The sequence below is a fragment of the Columba livia genome, chromosome 2 (genome assembly GCF_036013475.1).
Source record: "Columba livia isolate bColLiv1 breed racing homer chromosome 2, bColLiv1.pat.W.v2, whole genome shotgun sequence".
NCBI classification, from domain to species: domain Eukaryota; kingdom Metazoa; phylum Chordata; class Aves; order Columbiformes; family Columbidae; genus Columba; species Columba livia.
The window spans coordinates 103,467,191-103,486,891 of record NC_088603.1 but is presented as its reverse complement, the minus strand read 5'-3'; the positions used below and the strand labels follow the sequence as shown (position 1 = coordinate 103,486,891).

The 19,701-nt window shown below is 33.5% G+C and overlaps 1 protein-coding gene across 2 annotated transcripts in view; it reads right to left on the bottom strand.

Annotated features, from left to right (window-relative positions):
- The window catches only part of RTTN (rotatin), a 78,608-nt gene that overhangs the window by 17,102 nt on the left and 41,805 nt on the right, over positions 1 to 19,701 (bottom strand). For both annotated transcript variants that reach the window (XM_021291395.2, XM_021291399.2), the window contains 9 exons: positions 18,780 to 18,851; positions 14,481 to 14,673; positions 12,252 to 12,334; positions 5,854 to 5,965; positions 4,920 to 5,118; positions 3,782 to 3,872; positions 2,592 to 2,745; positions 2,296 to 2,433; positions 1,096 to 1,307 (listed from right to left, as the gene is read on the bottom strand). In XM_021291395.2, coding sequence (XP_021147070.2) covers positions 1,096 to 1,307; positions 2,296 to 2,433; positions 2,592 to 2,745; positions 3,782 to 3,872; positions 4,920 to 5,118; positions 5,854 to 5,965; positions 12,252 to 12,334; positions 14,481 to 14,673; positions 18,780 to 18,851 — 1,254 coding nt within the window. The remainder of the gene's footprint in view (positions 1 to 1,095; positions 1,308 to 2,295; positions 2,434 to 2,591; positions 2,746 to 3,781; positions 3,873 to 4,919; positions 5,119 to 5,853; positions 5,966 to 12,251; positions 12,335 to 14,480; positions 14,674 to 18,779; positions 18,852 to 19,701) is intronic.

Below are 19,701 nucleotides of genomic sequence, written 5' to 3'. Positions count from 1 at the left end.
TCTCACAGCCTTTTCTATGTTAGTCAATTATTTGCTTGACTGCTTCTCTTGAAGAAAAATCATATAGAATTTTTTATTTTTTTACACAGCTTACATTACATTTTGTGGGTTCCTCTGTCACCTGCCGCTCAGTGACCACCATATATATATACACAGACATGTATGTATTGTAAAAAAAGAGAAACTATTTCTTTCCTGATCTGTTATCCTTTTTTATGGATCATATCAGCTATATCCCTTTCACATATTATGAAGCCTCAGACAGCATAGGTTATCTTTTGAGCTCTTTTATGAAGCAAACGTAACATCCATCTACAGCTCTGAACAGTTCAAGAGCAAGTTAAATGCTGGTATCTCTTACAATACTCAAACCATGTCAGTGTCTGATGTACTTTCATTGGCCTGGCTGCAGTTAACTCTTCACTGTATAGACCTTCTTCGGCTGTCACCATAAGAATCATTACCTTTTGCTGGCAAAGACTGGTATTCAGCTGTGTATACATGTATGAAAATAGAGGAATGTGACTTACAAAACCTTTCTGCCTGACATACTTTCATACAATCACATTTTTTGTGCCAGAGCCAAGGAGTTCACTTTTAGGCACGTAAATAATTAAATACAAAAATCTGACGATATGTTTGGGAAATTATGATATTTCTAGAAGGCTTAATGATTCATTTTGGTCACAACTTTTTACAAAGGCAGCTGTTAAGAACAACAATGCAGTCATTTATAATGGGGATAAATATGTCTCAAACCTCAAAAATCTCATTACATGTTTGGAAAAGCAGAAAAAAAAGCATATTAGTATTTCACCAAACATTATCTATGTATGATCTCCTCTACATAAGATTTCATTCCACACCGTTGCAGCACAATTGCCTTGCAAGGCACTTCCTAGAAGCTGCTTCTTTGTAATTGTTCCAGCTTATTACATGAATTTCAAAAATGAGTGTAACAGACATCTCAAATTAAAGAAGTCTTGGTTCATAACTGGAAATAACTTATTTTTCATTAGGTAACTACTTTCCTTTTTAATAGAATACAAAAATGCAAAAATATATCCTGCAATCACATCGTCAAATTTTAAATACCTGAATAATTAATTCAGTAAGCTGAGTTACTGATGCCTGGCATCCTTCAGTGTGATCCAGAAGAAAACTAATAGTTGTATTCTGACATAAACTCTGTTTATCTTGGAGCTGTCTTCTTCCTTCCTCATTCAAAAAGGCAGAGAGGAACTGTAGACTAGCCATATACAAAGCAGGATATGTGGTTGACTGATGAATACAATCACATATGGTATCTGAAAGGTTAAACAGAAAAATAAAAATTCTGAATAAAGCTTAAGTGCTTCAGAACTCAGAAAGACTTATCAAAGAAAGTGTGAGCCAAGAAGCAACTATACCTGACTATACCTGTGCATTGCACAAAAAATTGTACAAATTCCATACATTTGATAAGTCTTTAAAAAAACTAAGAAAAAAAAAGTTTTACAGGTTTGAATTAATTGCTCTGCATTATTTTTACTATAAAACAAGAAAAGCAATTTCCATTTGCTAAATTACACACTTGTTTTTTTTTGACAATTTTCTGAACTCTCCTCACTTTATTCAACAGCTTACCAACAGTACCAATCAGATCCTTTATGTGCAATTAGATTTGGATTCACCAGATCACATGCACCTGGCTGAAATCAGAAGCTTGAATGGACCATGCCCATATTTCAGTATTGAAATACGTCAGAGAATCCTGGTGACCAAGAGCCATGAGTAAGCAAATAACCAATGAAGAAATAATTAAACAAACAAAACAAAACCCAAACAAACAAAGCAACAAAAAAATCCACAAATAAACAAAAAAACCCCACCAAAACTAAACTCTGTATAGTAATCGTGAAATCCTTTATCTCTTATCACCCCTCAAACCTTTGCTTTCCTTTCATACAGGATATAAAAACCAAACCCATATAAAGAAAAAAATGAAGTGCTAATGGATCTACTCAAAGGTGTCATATTTGGTTCAGGTTTACAGCTAGAATCACTAACCCATACATGTAAACAAAACTTGTGAATTTATCTGGCAATTCAAAAGTTAGTCTAGTAATATAAGAAAGAATTACAAAAATCCAGTTAATGGAAAAAGTCAGTCAAGTTCTAGGCAAATTTGGTTTTCATTCTCGATACGTGATTCTTAATGACTTAATAGCATCTAAACAGGAATGCCCCTCATTTCTATTTGTTTATTTGTTTTATTAGGTGTTAGGTTAAAACCCATCCAAGAATAATTATTACCAATTACTGCTGTACAATGATTTGCAAATGCTGCCGTCACGGATGGAAAAGATATTTGGCCACACTTCCACAATAATGTAGCTAGAAGGCTGAAAATGTCTACCCATGTTTCATGAAGTACAGATGTTAACTCGGTATCTGCAAAGATAATACAGAAAAAAAAAATGTCAAACCATCTACACATGTGCACAAACCTGGATAGTTAAGCCTGACAACTACTGTCAATTTAAATGAATGTGGTATATAAATGAGGGCACCTTCTGTCTGACTATACTGGAAACAAAGTAGTTCATTACCTAAGCCATCTTTGGAGCGAATGGAAAGAATCATGAAGGTGTTTCCCAAGAGAGGTTTCAACAGTTCATCCTGGATTACAAGCTGAGAGTCAACCAATACACATGATTTCAGAAGCCTGGACACAGATGACAAGTACTGAAGTAGTGATAATACCTGTTAAATATTTTTTAAAATATATGAAATAAGGCCATATATTTGCACCTTCCACGTATTTTTTAATTTAAATACTTAAATTACCTCAACAGATTCATAACATTTTGAATTAATATACACCATTTAAAAGAAATAACAGGATACAAATTAAAAATTGTGCTCCTAATTTTTACTGTTGATGATTAAACAGAATTCCTAGTCTGGAAACACATGTGAAATCAGTTTTCTAGCGACAAAGAATAAAGTTCCCTGTGAGAAAGTCATGACTCTCATTATATGTACAGCATCATATTCTCTGAAAGCTCACAGAGAAAACCTGTTATAACAATGGTCTTTAATACTGACGAATATACGTGTATTTCCTGAAAACAGCAGCTCACTTTGAAGCTTTAGGGAAAAAAAAAATTCTTGACATATTTATGTATTTATTTTCACAAGATTTCTTCAGAAACACTTTCTTAATAATTCAGGTATCTTTCTTCAAAGCAAATTTGAATGCAGTGCAGCAGAAGCTTCTGGAATGGTGCTGTGCCATGAACTTAGTATGTCCTACATGTTATATACACAGAGTTAAATTTGATACAAAAGTAGTTCCATTGGCAGTAAACCTACATGCTTCACATACATAGTTCTCAACTACTTTTGATGTGCCTGCAGGATTGGAGACAAAGGAAGGCAGACAGTTTTTTTGTAGAAAATAAATATGAAATCTGCCAGTAACTATCTGGCTTGCACTTTAATATTGTACAAAGAAATTCTATTGCCCGATCTGTATAACTGCTAAACCCTATTTGTATTTTTAAAACACATTTGGTTTTCCGTTTGATGATTCTAGGTATAGTTCTAAAACAGAAATTAATTGTTCTGTGTTGAATATAACATGGTTTATTTTCTCTTAAACCTTGTCAAAAGCAGAGAGATTCACATGAATGTAAGCTATAACAGTGTGTCTGCACTATGTAAATGAACACAGATTAGTCAAACATAATCAATTTCATAATTTAAAAAATTATAAAGTAACAAATGGTTCTCTCACCTGAGCTTTTACATCTTCTATATGACATGGATGACCCAATGGAGCTTTCAGTTCCAAGATACATCTCCCAATCAGATTAGCGCTCACAAGACTAAAATAAAATAATTTGGTTAGAAATACACTTAATTAATGAAACATTCTACTAACTTAACATGCCGTAGAAAAGAAAATTCTCAATTAATAGAGTAGAAATAAATTATGAAGAACTTCTTGAAAATAATGGAGTTCAGCAGTAAGTCTAGCACAAGGGCAACTGTTGAAACAGCTTACTGCTACTAAACAGTTTGACTAGCATAAATTCCAATGGCTGTTACTGCAATGTTAAAAATTGTTTGTTTATATTTGATTACTTATTTCCTTTCCTGTAGAGGAATAAGCAGCTCTGTAATAATATAAACTCTATTCAAACAAGCTTTTTTTTTCATTAATTGCAGTATAAAGAGCAATTACAAAAGCTCTTGAAAACCTTAAAAAACCCTGAACTAATTTTCCTGTTTCACTTCAGGACTTCCAAACACTTTCTACAGATGAAAGAATTTGTTACGATGCAAGTGGAAACATGGAATTCAATGTGAAGCCTATTTTGAAGTGGTTCCTTTTTGACAAAAAAACAAAAAACACTCGGGTCTATGATCCAAGACTCTCCCAAATCTGGCAAGCATTACTTACTCTCTTTTAGTTTTACAGCCCTTTTCTCACGCTCAGAATATTGCAAACAGTTCAAAGAAAAAAATCATAGAATGAGCCTAAATGACCCGTAATTCTGAACACCTTATATTGTGTACTGTTCTACGAAAGAAAAAAAAATTGAAACATTACCCTTCCAAAAAGGATGACAAAATTGTCATCTAGACAAAAACCTAAATCGTTACCAGAGGAATACAGTAGTCCTGTAGAAGACAGACACCACAAATGGAATCATAAATATGACTACCTTTTCTGTGAAAAAAATAAATAATCCAAATTCTTTTCTTTTGTTGATTGTATTTTTAAGAAAAGGCATTTTTTAACACGTCAGAAGCAAGAAGTGATCAATATATTTAAGAGTTTTGGTAAGAAACACTAGTAGATCGTATTTCAAACTTTCCACCTCTATCGCTACACCTTGTTTGTGATTCAGCAGTTATTGATCTCATACCTGCTGAGAGCTGTTAGCAAATGTGCTTGTTGAAGAGCAATTCCAGTGTCTTTTGGTGTGACAACCAGCAGGTTGTGCAGAAGGCTGCAAACAGCTGATAAAAGGGCAGGTGTGACTACAGCACGCTGTTTAGACAGAGTAGCAGACATCGGAGAATCATGTTGACTTAGGGATTCTGTCGTGGTTGTATCACTTTGACCTAGAATGCGTTTAATAAAAAAAGAAAAAGAAAAATACACTAAAGATTAATTAGAGCTGTTACATAAAGCAAATTGCTTGTTCTTTTTCACAAAATATCCAAGTTTCCCCCATATTTAAAACAGTATAATCTGGAATGAGGATAAAACAAACACAAAACCCAAACAAGAAGAAATCAGATACAGGAAAAGTGTTATTTAAAATAGTTCTGAAATAAAATGTTCCTTCTACAAAATACTAATAATCATTTAACAGTAAATTTGGAAAGATACAAATTTTCACATTTTTCCTGAACAGAAAAATATTTTATATTTGTAGGTATCTGTCTCTACATATATCATTTTATATTTTTGTTACGTTATTTACATTTTTATCTTTCTACGTTTAAAGAAAATTATACATACACCTGTGTGCGCACATGCGTACACATGTGCATGTGTGTATATGACAGCTTCACCAAAACTGAATGTTTTGAAAGGGTGACTGGACAACAGGAATGGAACCTAAGTCCTGAGTTACATTTCAAGCAGTATCAACCATTTTCTCTTATTTCTGTCGGATGTATTTTACCCGATTTCATTTTAAAATATGTTTTTCATGTTTGTCTTCCAAAATAACCAGTAGAAGCATCAATGGTGACTGATGCACCAATACACAAGCTTTACATTCATGTAGAAATGGGCAGGCTAATACATTGCATTCAACATTACATTCACAAACTCAAACTTTGACTTACCTTGTGCCATAAGCCGATCAGCTACAGTTTCAGGAATAAAACTGGTTGAATTTTTTGGTACTATTGCTTGAAGCTCAGTAACACTCCCCACGGATGGTGATGCAGACCGAATCTAGAAAGACATAAAAAGGAAACTAGTTGACTCCAGCTTTTAGAGAGCAGACTTGTACTTATATTTCACTTGGGGTGAGAGGTTGGGGAAGGGGAAACACCAACCCACCAAAACCAACAAACCCACAAAATCAAAAACTATGTAAAAATTACTATTACATGTAGTATATGTGTGTGTATATATAGTTATATCCAGAAAATCCAGCTATTGAAAGATGTACGATATGAGAAGTCTGAAACATTTAAGTTAAAAACTGATTGATGCCCATGTTACTGAAAATTCCTCCTCTTCATCCTTCTTTTTCACCTGTATAATTGACGCAGTCTACATTTGGCCTAAGATAGAACAGCATTACCGAACCATTTGACGGACTATTTGTTCTACTGAGAACATCAGCACTTGTCCATTTGTAACCAGTCATGTTCAGATAACAAAAAAAAAAAAAAAAAAAAAAAAATCACAGGTACATTATTAATCAGCTAAAGTTGAAGTCCCAGAGTCTTTCCAGTTCTTGGTACTTTTCTTAACCTTAGTCATGTGACCCTTACAAGTATTCATTTAATGGTGAAGATATGAGATATTTACATGCAGTAGATAATTTTACTGCCATACTACCATGCACCTTCTACCAACTCTACATTATCTACCATATGATTAATTTTGCATGCTTTCTGAAGTTCTTAATGCTATTGTGTTTAGAACCACAAGCTTGAGACCAGAAGACCTAGAGTGTCCAGCTTAATAATATGCTTTTATGACACAACAAGACATGTGACCTGTTTCAGAGTATGGGATAAGCATCTTCCATGTCAGGTCACTTTTTCATTTCTGTTTTTTTTTTTTCTAGCTGGACATTTCACACCAGATAAACTTGCTTCAAGAGTGTCACTGTAAAGAATACAGAACATTGGGTAACCCAATGAAATCCCGAGACAGTCACAGTGAGATTTCTAAGGAAGACCAAAATATTTCAAAGATTTTCTTTTTTAAGTTTTATTACAATATCAGTCGGAATATTTTTTTTACCTAAGGAAAAGTCAAAAGCGACTTAATTGACAAAACGGGCGGAGGAAAGGAAATCACAGATTACTCCCTTCCTAGCTATTGTATCCTTGCAGTTAGATCACTGCTTTCCAGGCTTGCCTTTGATTTACTCAGAAGCATTTTGAGCTACATAAACTCTGTACTTAGCCTTTTCTAATCCCCTAGAAAGTTTAACCCTACCTTCCACCCCCATCACTTCCAAATATTGTTAGGTTTCTATCAGCACATCTTTACTTGAGATCAGAGGCCCAGCATGAGCTGAATGTTGCCACCTTCATGCTGTAGTTCCCCTCTTACCCCTTTTTCCTCTGGTTTCCCACTAGTGCCCATTCTACAGTCTCGAATCTTTCTCCTCACACATGTGTAATTGTCCCTCAAAAAAACCAGAAGGTTATTGTAACAAGCTACAGTAAGATCTGAGATGTGTATCTGTAACCCAGGATTTGTATATAGTTTGGGTGACATAAACACTAGGACATACTTGGCTAAATAATTTTCTTGTTAGCAAAATGCCGTAACATACTGTATCAACCAATTGAAATTCAAATTCTGTTTAGATTATACAAATAAAATCCATACTTGTCAACTGAAATTATTTAAAGTTTCATGCTTGCTGATTTAAATAATTATTAAAATCCATCATTTATATTCAGGTAAATCAATCCATCTTGACACATGGCAAATTCTGTATTTATTCAACATTATACTTCAATTCCAAGCATTCTAGTAAACAAGAAGAAACATAACTTTTTCTTAAAAAGTACAAAACCATATGGAACTTCTAACAGTCCATATGGTTCTGCACCAAGTAAAGCCCTAAAAGGAATTATTACTATGCTGAGAGTCACCATAAAGATATTATTTTAAATTCATACAAGCTTTCACATATTAGTAAATAATATCTTATACATTGCACAACAATTCTTTCTCCATCTGCTAAAACTGCCTAAACACTTTGGGCAAAGAAATAAAAACAAGGTCTTAGATATGCTAAGAAAAAAAAAAAAAAAATCAATAAAAGCTTTATCTGGTTAGAAAAATATCAGCTTCCTGCACTGATAGAACATTTATTGGTAATTGCTTCACAGTGGGACATGGGTTAAAAACAGAAATTTTCTGCTGTCTTAACAGAAAACAGAGTAACACAATGAAGCTGTTTCCACAATGCTCTGCATTTCAGGAAAGAAATTATATTACTGCTTTTGTAAATCACCTTTGAAAAGGATGAACTGGGGTTCTGAAACATTGTATTGTGTAAAGGATATCTACTAGTGCCACCAAGTTCCTTCTGGGAGTATTGAAGCATTCTGCTGCTTAACAGTGAAACAAACAGGCTTTGGAAAAGGGTTTAATTGGGGAAAAGAAAGGGTTGTATGTAGTGAGAGATAACAACTGCAGATTAGAACTAATATAAAAGAACACAAAAATTATTTGAGTGGAAATACAGGAGAAATACGAGGGTTTTGCCATTTATCTACTACATATGAATAAAAGGTCTTTTCTTAACCTCTAGTATAAAAATCCCTCTAGCACTGATTTAATAGGCTTGCTGCGATTAATGCTATTCACTTCTCTTTTCAAAGGTTTAAATCACTTAACTGTATAGCACTCTGGTAACCACGGTTCCAGAAAATAAAGCACATATTTTTATAAAATAGCAAGACGATTTTGTAGAAAAGGACAGCCATAACTTAAAGCTATCTGGGCAATGTCTGTAGACTTTTAACCTGCACCATTTTTAGCTCAAGTTTTGAAATAACTGCTCATTTCACTAAGCTGTCCTGAGCATTAAACAGCCCTAGTGTACTTATGCAGTGTGAAGCAAGCTGGTATCTCCATGCTGGTTGGTGTTCTCAATCATATGTACTAAAGACAAAATTGTTGGTTAAAATAAGAAGAAGGATTTGTTCTCTGTAATGATAACCTGACTTAGTGTTTAAACTACGAATTCCATAAAGACAAAGATATTTAATCTTTTCAGCATTGGACTTTTTGTCCACATTCCAGTTTACAGAAAAACAGAGATAAACTTGACAAAATTCTGTAATCCACCAAGATCTTAAAGGCACTAAATAGAGTGCATATGGTCTTTTGCATGACCTTGAATCGTTGATTTCATTCCCAACATCACCATTTTTTACTGTATAGAATGGGCAAAATTGCAGTTATGGCCTGTGCAAGACCTACGCTAAAAAAGAAAATTTCTGTTAGTAATGTACTTGCTTTTAATTTTTTCAGTTGTATTTTCTGCAAATCTGGGGGAAAAATTGTGGATGTGGAGAAAAGGATGAAGTCAAAAAGTAATTTAGATACTATTTTCACTTAAGGTTACATGAACCCTGTGTGAAATAAGCCTTTGACAACAGTTCAATTAAAGTGTTGATTACATGAAATACGAAAACAGAGAAAACTAATAGTGTCTTTTTGTTAGAACTGTTTTCAAACATCAAAGAAAAAAAAAAATCAGCAGGCCTTTTCTCTTCATAGGAAAGAAATTCACATAATTCAATAAATTTTGCTTCTGCAAAGATCTTCAGGATGTGGCCCACTGAAAAAACAGCAGTTTCAGCTTCCTAGACCAACCTTCATGAAATGAATGGATAAGGAGGTATTTAGAAGAATATTTTTTTAGCATGTCATTAAAATATTCCAAAAGAAACAAGTCTACTTGGTTTGATAGCTAGTAACTCTCAATTATTTGTGGCTTTGTCATGAAATCTGTAACATACACACACACAAAACCCTACAAAAAACAAACAAAAAAGAAATAAGCCCACATTTTTCCATTCACTGAGACCTGCAGACTCCCTTTTATCTGTGATGGGGAAAGCATGCCATCTAGTGGGCTTGGAATAACTACATCATCCTGGAACCACCAATATATAAGATTTAGAGACAAACTTCTACAAACTTTTGGTAATGACTTTGTAAATGCATTTCTGTTTCTCATGCATCAAAATGGAAAGCTTTGGGCCAAAATGTAGGAACAGAAAATGTGAAGTTTTATAGGAAAAAAAATGAAAAAGTATTTCCAAACTTTACCAGAGAGACACTTAATAGTCATTAACTGCCCTCTAAAATACAGTTTGTAGCCTTCGTTCCCTTCCTCTATCTTTCTTCTAATAAATACTGGCATTGGAACATCAGACCTCTACATCTTGCCCTCCAGTTTGGAAACTTGCCATCTGTCATGTCAGCACCTGTATTTTTCTAAATGTAAGAAACTTACTTAAAAACACAAACAAAAAAACCCCAAAAACGCAAAAAAAAAAACCACACACAAAACCCACACACAAAACAAAAACCAAGCACAAACAAGAGTTTACAGATGCTAAAAAGGTCCATGGAACACAAATAGAAATAAAATTAACTTCTATAAATGACAGTCGAAGTTTTAATGTGAAATCTCCATGTGTACCAGGGGAAGAAGGAAAACCAAACAAAAGAAAAAATAAACTTGAATAAAACTCTCTTACATCAGCTGTTAAGAGCATCATATTTGCAAATATGAAGTCTACAATATCTGGAAGACTGATACAAATGAGTGTAGCTCAGTATCACACTGTGCTTTCCACTATAAATGAGTTGTTGCCCATTTGTTAAATAGAATGATAGAGCTATGTTGCATGCCTTTATGTTAAACTATGATGCTACTTTACACATATAAATAAAAATACATAATTTTGATATAGTAGAACTATTTTTTCTGGTTTTTTTTAAGCTACTGAAGCAAATCTCATGCAATGAACTCTTCACGAGAACTGAAGCACAATTTTAAGTAGATTAGACAGTCAACCCTGTCAAGAATTGCTGAAATAAAACTTTTCCTCCAAGTAACAGGAACAAAACAAGATGAAATTACTTTTCAACTTCTATTCCTATAAGAAAGTGGCACTTGATTTATTCAGTAAAAAGCAATTTGGAAACAACCATTTTAAACAACCCAAGATTCTTGTATAAATGTTTTTTAAGCTGTATTCATGTTAACATCTACTTCATGATCTACATGCACTTTCATTTAATTTAGTTTCAAACACTCAAATTTGAATATTTGTGTTTAAAATTACCCTAAGGTTTTTTGGCGGGGGGTTGCTTTGAATAAATGAAAATCAAATTCATCAATACATTTCAGAAAAAGATAAATTTTAGCTTAAAATTATAGTGTCTTTTATCATCGATATTAAAAACAGGCCAGATAACAGTCACAGTACTAGACAGCCATATATTTATCAGAGTCGAAAGAGTAAGGAAAAATTATAATTCTGAAATATTTTGAGAAAAAATTCAACACTAGCTTTTCTATGTTTTTATTTTCATCATGATCCACAGCAAAACTGAACAAAACAATTTAGTCAATAGAATAACATAGTATTTTGTATTTCTTTATCTGTTTTGAAGAAAACATAAAATTATAAACATGGATTTCAATTTAACATGTCAGAGTTTTCTTGGAGTTACGCTGCAGTCTTTGAAAATGTATGATTTTCATCAGGTAACTAACGAATGTTATAAAAGCTTCCTCCGCAGCCTGATCTGATATTGCAAATGTATTCTGGAACTGGAAGAACGTATTTCAATTTCTCTTCCTTTGCATTTACCATCTTGTAAGACAGCATATGTTTACAGCCTTTCACTGAAGTAATCATTGCAGTCAGAGACAAATTTTTCAAGCAGCCACCTGCTTTCTTAGATTTTTCATGGCTATTTTGGGTCTTGCAAAGACTTTTCTATTTTATAAAAGCATTTTCAGAACCCAGAGTTTAATATGACACAGAATATAATTTTAACCCAATGTACATCTGTGGATTTGATTGATCCAGTTCTGTAGCTCTGTAGCTTAAATATACGTTCACTCCGAAAGAACAGTTTGGATAAAAGCAGAAGTGACAACTACAGATGGAAATGACAGCATTTTGTCAATAAAGCCAATTACAAAGAAACCTCTAGAGAATATGTCTTGCTGTGAGAAGCTGCAGAATTCAGCACTGCTTTATGCATTTAACCAGTCAAAGTAAGCTATTTATTTTTGCTCAGGTAAATAACCGTAAAGCTTTTTTTTAACTGGTTAAAGCTACTTCAGAATAAATTTCAATTTAATCTTTTAATTTTTCCATTTAATTTCAGTTTCGGTTTTTGTCTTATTTTGTTGGTGGTTTTTATCATTTATAAGAGTGCTAATTTTCCTTGAAGCATTTTATGTATAACTTCATATTTAAAATAGATAGATTACTCCACAAGTTACCATCGTTTCAGATGTTGACTGAGAATGTGAAGATCGGCTTTGACTGGATGGAGCCTTCCAAAGATTAAGAGAATCATCAAAATCTGTAGGAAAAAAAATTAAAATCATATTTAAACAAAAAGATATTTGTTTTTTTGTTACAAGACCAGAAGAGAGTAAAACAACCTTTTCAAATGATTGTTTTAATGAGGAAGTTGCCAACCACAGTTATCCTTCTGAAGATCTCAGAATATAAGTTTTCACACACTGTACCTATGCATTCTTATCCAGCAAATCCCTTGAATAAATAGAAATTAAATAAAATATATTTTTCAGCTGAAACATAAAATAGTTTGAAAAAAGCTGCATTTAGCTCAAACTTGTATAGCCTTTACTCTTTTGAAATAGTTCAGATTTAGTTTTATTTAAAATTTAATAGTACAAAAGTGTTGAAAATACTGGGGTCTCACAGCACAAACATACTGAACAGATGACCTTGTCTACAAAAAACAAAATTCACATTTTAAGAGAAGCAGTTTCAAGAAAACTCATATTCATAAATATAATGAAGGCAAAAATCACTTTGCAAATCTCTGTTGGAACAAAAAATGACAAAAATTTTACAGGACAAACCTGTCAATAATTGGATCTAAGGCTTTCATATACTTAGAAAAGGAAACAGCTAAGAATAAAGCACTAGATTACACAGATTCTGAGTGCAAAACCCACAAAAGTAGGAGTCCTGTATATATATATATCTCAGCTAAATACTAAACTGAGCTAACTAATCTTATGTTAAATATAATTTTGTGGATGAGATTTTTTCATATTACTGAAAAATGTGAGGAAAATTGGGATAAAATTACAAAAATAGTTTGAGGAAGATAAAGCAAGATCTATTAAGAGATGACAAAAGACCTATTAAAAAGCATAAACAGAGATAACTCAAATCTGAACATACGATTGAAGGATGTACAAGCCTTGTGAGTACTATAACTTTAGAGATGGAACAAACATTGTCTTGTTCTCCCTTTTTTAAATAAACAAAAATTGTGTTTCTTGTTCCTGAAATATCATAGATTACTCTTTCCCCTGGTTTCAAAGCTCCTGGAATTTTTTTGGCTTTGCTTTTCAATGGCCTGACAAAACACATCTCAGCTATTCACTGCAAAGTTCTACAATCCTGGAGTTTAAGTTGCTCTTAGGTAAGATATTGCATCAGCTAACAGAATTGCTAAGAGGCACAAATAAGACCACCATGTGAGGAGTGAAATGTGTTGGATTGAAAAAAAATCACACCTATAGATTAAAGCAGCCACAGAAGAAACTGAGGATTTTTATGACTGGAATTTTGTATGGTGCTGAGTTACTTCTCTGATAACTCAGTGAGCTCAACAAAAATATTTATTTTCCTTGGGTCTGTCATAAAATCATAACTTGGTAGGGGAAATAGCATTCCTTCTTCTGTTCATGCTTCTGTAACGTAAGTTTAACAGCAGCAGACCTACAGAAACTGTTTAAATCTGTAGCCTTCAAAGATGAAAATACAGAAACTTAAGCACACAAAAGAGTAGGAAGCAAAAAAGAAGGAACTCAGTAATTTTCCCTCCCTTTAACAGCTTTTACTAATTGAGCTCTCTGAAGAATTTCCTAGCTTTCTATACTTAAGACCATAATACATATTTAGACAGTTAGATCTGAGATACTCCAAGGGTGCACAGGTTAAAAAAAAATAATCCAATCTGAGTATGACATTTGATCAGTCTATGAATTAAATCATATCTGAACATCTCAGAATGCAGCTAACTCAAGCAAATTAGAGTCCACTCCTACTCATCTTTTTTTTAAAGTTGAATACATCAAGAAACAGAAGTAGGAGTCTTAGAAACAGACCGTGTATTTCTTTTTCCTAAATTTTCATCGTACTGGTCTGTCATAAAGTCAAAACTGTAAGAAGTATTTTAACCCCAAATATTTGCAAGAAAATGTACTGCAGAACCAATGGTTACCATTCATAACATTTTGAAGCTGTAAATAACAGCTCAGAGCTTTTCCTGAGATGTTAAACGAGTGACTTATCTACTTAAATCCTCAGAGCAATATTTTGACTTAACAGCATATTTATGTTCATGATTTATATATTCAGTTTCAGTTCCATTCTTAGTAAGAATTATTTGAGGTACGTTACTCAAAAATAGAAGTTATTTAAGTAGGTTTAAAATGCTACAAGATTACATTTATACCACTTACCAGTTATACCACCTTTTTCTACAATGAGGTTGTTTTCCTTGGAAGGTTTCAAATCAAACATATAGCATCCCAGGTAACAGTGTTTCACCATCTGATTCACATGTTCATAGAACTGGCAGTGATACAAAAGGGCCTGAAGTGCAGGTTTTCCTGTCTGAGAGAGGCCAGATTCTTCATCATGTACACAAGGACCCTGAAGACATGAAATTCACACACATCATTTAAAGGAATGTTTTACATAAACTATAGAAGCCCCCCAAATTAAGCCTAATACTGTGCATATGTGCATACACATAGCTGGTTTACGTGCTGTAATTAAGAGATTCCAAAAATCAAATACAAGTTTTATTAAGGCTGAGCTAAATCATAGTATTTTACAAAAACTGTCATGATACAGCAAAACGGAGGTAGCTGTTAAGCTCCTGAGAAATTTGTTAACAGCTAAGTGGAAAAGCCATGGAAAGTTGTAAAAGGGTGGTTTTAAGGGAGTATATGAATCAGGAGACTTCACACTTCTAATTTCGCATTTAATTCTACTTACAGATATCAACTAATGCAAAAGTTTTCTTTAGAAAAAGAGGAGACATACTGAGAAAAGAGTAAATATCCTGAAAAGGTCATTCTGTTGTAAAGTATACCACCATTATACTACATCTAGACATGTCAATCTACTATGATGAAAGATTTGTTTAGAAAACAAGACATAAAAAGAAAGAAATTCTCTTTGAAGAACGGTTTTCAGTCATTTCTTTTTAAATGCAGACTTCAGGGAAAACTTTCTAGAGCAGTAGATTTACACCTGAAAAGAAAGACTTCACAGTCTTATTTCAAATAAACAGCTTGATTTGATTGCCTTTGTTACAGTATTTCTCTAGTGTTTTCTATAGTAACAGAAGAAAACAAGTTTTATTAAGCTACAACAGTTTTAGACTGACCATAAAAATTAGAAGTGTTAATTGGTAAAAGAACCCAGACTGGGAAAAATTCAAACCAATTACATTCTGCAAGGCAGTTTTAGGGCATCTTGCAGTACTTCAAAAATAACCAAGTCAATGCCAAATATGGAAAGAAAATTTGACAGTGCTAATTAGAAACTTTCTCTGGCAGTCAGGACAGAGCAGTGGTAGATCAACTGCAACTAAGTAATTTGAAAAACACTATGTATCCTCAAGAGGCACTAGATCTCCTGCAACCCCTCCACTTACACTGAGTACAGGCTTACTTTACAAGAAAACAAAACAAAAACCAGATCAAGTAGAAGCAGTAAAGCCATTTTGTGTTACAGGATATGTTCAAGCCAGCTTTACTATTTGCCTTTTGTGCCAATTAACAGAGAACTAGATACGACAAACAGTTTGAAGAAGAATGTAGCATTCCATGTAAACTGCTTACAATGAATTATGAAACTGTATTAATACACTGTCAGCAATATATGTATGAACTATGACAAATACATACTTTGGAAACTGTGTTAAATTTAGTCAAAATTTTACTATTCAGAATTGTCAGTTCAAGAAGCTACGCCAGATACTTCATTGGACAACAAGGGCCCTGAAAAGACTTACTTATCAATTACATTCATAAAGTGCTCTGACTTCAGCAACCTTTATACAACACAGCATGTTGCAGTCTTCAAATACTTTACACAAGTTGACTTTACCCCTGACAAAAAATTTCCTATGCCACACTTTAAAGTTAAATGAATTATTATAAAGCAGATCAACTATATAACAGCAACACTATAGACATTCTCATGAAGATACCAGCCTACAGACTCAATTTACAGCCTTTCCTCTTCCAGCCCTATTCTCCTAAGTGATATAATGACAGTGCATTACTGTGGCTATGGTACATTATTCCTGCTGTTCACCCAGATCCACTTAATAGCTCCCCTTTGAACTTACTTGTATTAGAGTCAAAAGACAAACCATCTGATTCAGATGAATTTAAAAAAAAAATAAATAAAAAAATAAAAAAATAAATAAAAAAAAAAATAAAAAAAAAAAATAAACAAACCAAAATCCGAAATACAGAATTTGATCCCGGTGGTATCTCACAATTTTAACTGTTGTTTGTATTTTCAACCATTTTAATTAACCAGTTACCATAAAGTGAGATTTTATAATATCTTTCAGCATGAACACTTATTAAGTGATGAGTAATTTCCATTAAATTGCACTTCTTAATAAGAAGCACATTGACTCAAAGCTTCTATTAATTACACTGGAATCCATGCAGAATTCTGCAACTGGATTCAGTTTTTGTCACCTCAATGTAGCTGTTCAAATGTTTAAAAAAAGACTAAAAGGCAACTTTTAATAGAGTTTATATTGACAAGTGACAAGTGACAAAAGCTGCCCTTTGTGAATTGCCTGCTGTTATGAATTTAAATAATTATTATTATTTATATTGATAAAATATAATTAATAAACAAGGGGCAGATTAATAAGATTACTTGAACAACTTCCTTTACAATCAGATATAAAGGAAAGATAAGACATTGTAAAATGTAGCTCTGCAAGAAATAGCATAATTAATTTTGGGTGCAGCTGAATCCTATTACTTATCCTAGCAAAATAGGAACAATGTCTTTCAGCACTAGCTTCAACTTTTGCAGAAAGGAACAGATAAAACAGGATATGGTTCCATCTGCAAATTTCTTCAAAAAAGAACATACACTATTCTCATATAGGTACGATCTCATATACTGAAAGGAGCAAGATGGACAGGTATCAAGGCCACAAAAATTTGAAAAATTGGGAACTAAGATCCAAAGACCTTTATGTACAATGAACCAGACTTGCTGAAAGTAACACAAGATGACTGACTCAAGATCAGAACTGGAAAAGTCTCCAGGAAATCCTACCAGTTTGTATAAACATCTGATGAGAGAAACTAAAGAGAGACAGACTCTTCTCATTGGTATCCAGTGACAGGACAAAAGGCAATGACCAAAAATTGAAATATAGAAAATTCTATTTAAACTTAAGAAAAAACGTTTTCCCTGTGGGGCTAGTGAAGCATTAGAACAAGTTGCTCAGAGAAGTGGTGGAGTTTCCATGCTTGGAGATACTCAAAATATACTCAATATACTCAAGATACTGGACACAGCCCCGAGCAACTTACTATAGTTCACCCTGCTTTGAGCAAGGGGTTGTATTTTTAATAAGCATTTAAATTGACATGAGCAACGAGCCGCTTCGTCTGTGTTTGGAAAAGGTTATTTTTCATCACTTACATATTTCTTTCAAAACATTTCATAAACATCATATTCTGAGAATTTCTTCTTCCTCATACCCCTCAAATCATGTTGCATTCCAAGTGTGAGTAAAACCAACGACTAATTTCTATCCAAAAGCATTAATGATACTACATAAATAAGCAAGTTTCCTACGAGCCAAAAGATACTATGTTCATTAAATGCAACATATACACAAGCTGACTTGGGTTCTTTTCTTGAGCTCGCTGGAAGTTTAAAGAAGTTTACCTATTCATGTATTTCTCTTTCCAAAATGTCACACTAGATGTCTCATTTTTTTAAGTTTATATTTTATAGGTATACTAACATAAGTTTTGATATCAAATATCTGTCTGTGACTATGACATTTCTCATTGTTACCATTTAGCCCTGGGCCAGCAGCAGCTGTTTTCTCTTGCCTTTCCTTCCATAGAGAGAAGGATGAAAAGAAGCAGAAAGACTTGTGGGTTGACATGGAAACAGATTTAATAGAACAATAAAGAACGAACAGTGATACAGAGCAATACTTAGCCGCTGGAACATGCACTCCCAGCAATGAGCCAGAAGGCAGACACCGTGAGCACAGTGAGTCCAGCAAAATGCAGCAGGTGTAGAAAAGCCACAGGAGCAGGACCCCTCATGGATGGTGGCCATCGAAGAAGGGCCACCCCCAGCAACTTGATGCTTATATATGGAACCTGACATTCACGCTATGCAATATTTCATTGATTAACCTGGATGTCAAGCTAGGTGGTGTCCTGTCTGTGCCCCTCTCCTACCAATTTGCACCTGCAGCTGGATGACTGAAGAAGTCTTTGATTTCTCTGACAACAGCCAAGATATCAGTGAGTTCTAACATTCTCTTCGTAACTAATCCCAAACACTGGAAAGCTACTGGATGAAAACATTAACCTTATTCCAGGGTGCTATCTTATTATTCTCACACTAAATCCAAAACAGAAAACTGTGCTAGCTACTAAGAAGAAAAGTTTCTAACTGCATGGAAAATTACTTGAATTTCAGCTAACCCAGCACACTCAGCAAATGTAATAGTCACTCACTTGCCAAATACAACCTTTCATGTCTTCTGTAGGAATTGGAAGCACAAGGAGATTTTGTAGAATAAAAGCAGCCTGAAAGAAACAAAAGCATCAATATTGCCTTGTAGCCATCACATCAGATTGAACAGCACAGTCTTCATTATTATTCTATTACTTTAGACGTATGTTGAAACACAAAGAATTTTCATGTTCATGTTGGAAAAAATATATTTAGAAAGATGTAACCTAAAACCCCTTAAACTTCACCTATGAGAGATGTCATTAGGACACGGCATAAGAAAAGACTTGTAAGAAAAAAAAAGACAAGGAAGAGATGGAATAGAAATCACTAGAAAACATACTTATTTTTTAATAAAATACTTTCACTGTTCCAGTAGAGTCAAATCCTGTTGAATGAGTATTACCTAACAAGAACAGTCTTTCTTAGTCATTGGAAAACAAGAAAGACCTTATAACTGGAGTTGATAGAAAGTTCCAAAGAAAAAAAAATACACAGTTTAAATACAGTATTCCATAGTTCTATGTGCTGTTCTACCACAGTATAAACTTCCAGTTCTCACAAATAAACCTTAGTGGCCTAGACAAACCAGAGTAATGCACATCTGCAATGAAGAGATATTTACTACAGATCAGGTGATAAGCTTGTACCAAAGCATAGGAACAAAACAGACATTACAATCTGGGCTAATTTGTTATGCTTTAGCAACCTATTTGTCTGCCTGTGTAAACCTTGAAGTTTTCATGTGTTCACTTGTATAATTCAGATAATTTCTGCTTTTACACTAGTCATCGGTATTTGTTGCTTCTCGAGTAATTCTAAATAAGAATCTAAACATTTATTTTAATTAGATTTAACTTAGAAAGCAGCAGGTATTGTGCAGCACAGACTAGACACATAGAAAAAAAAAATTTCTTCTGCATG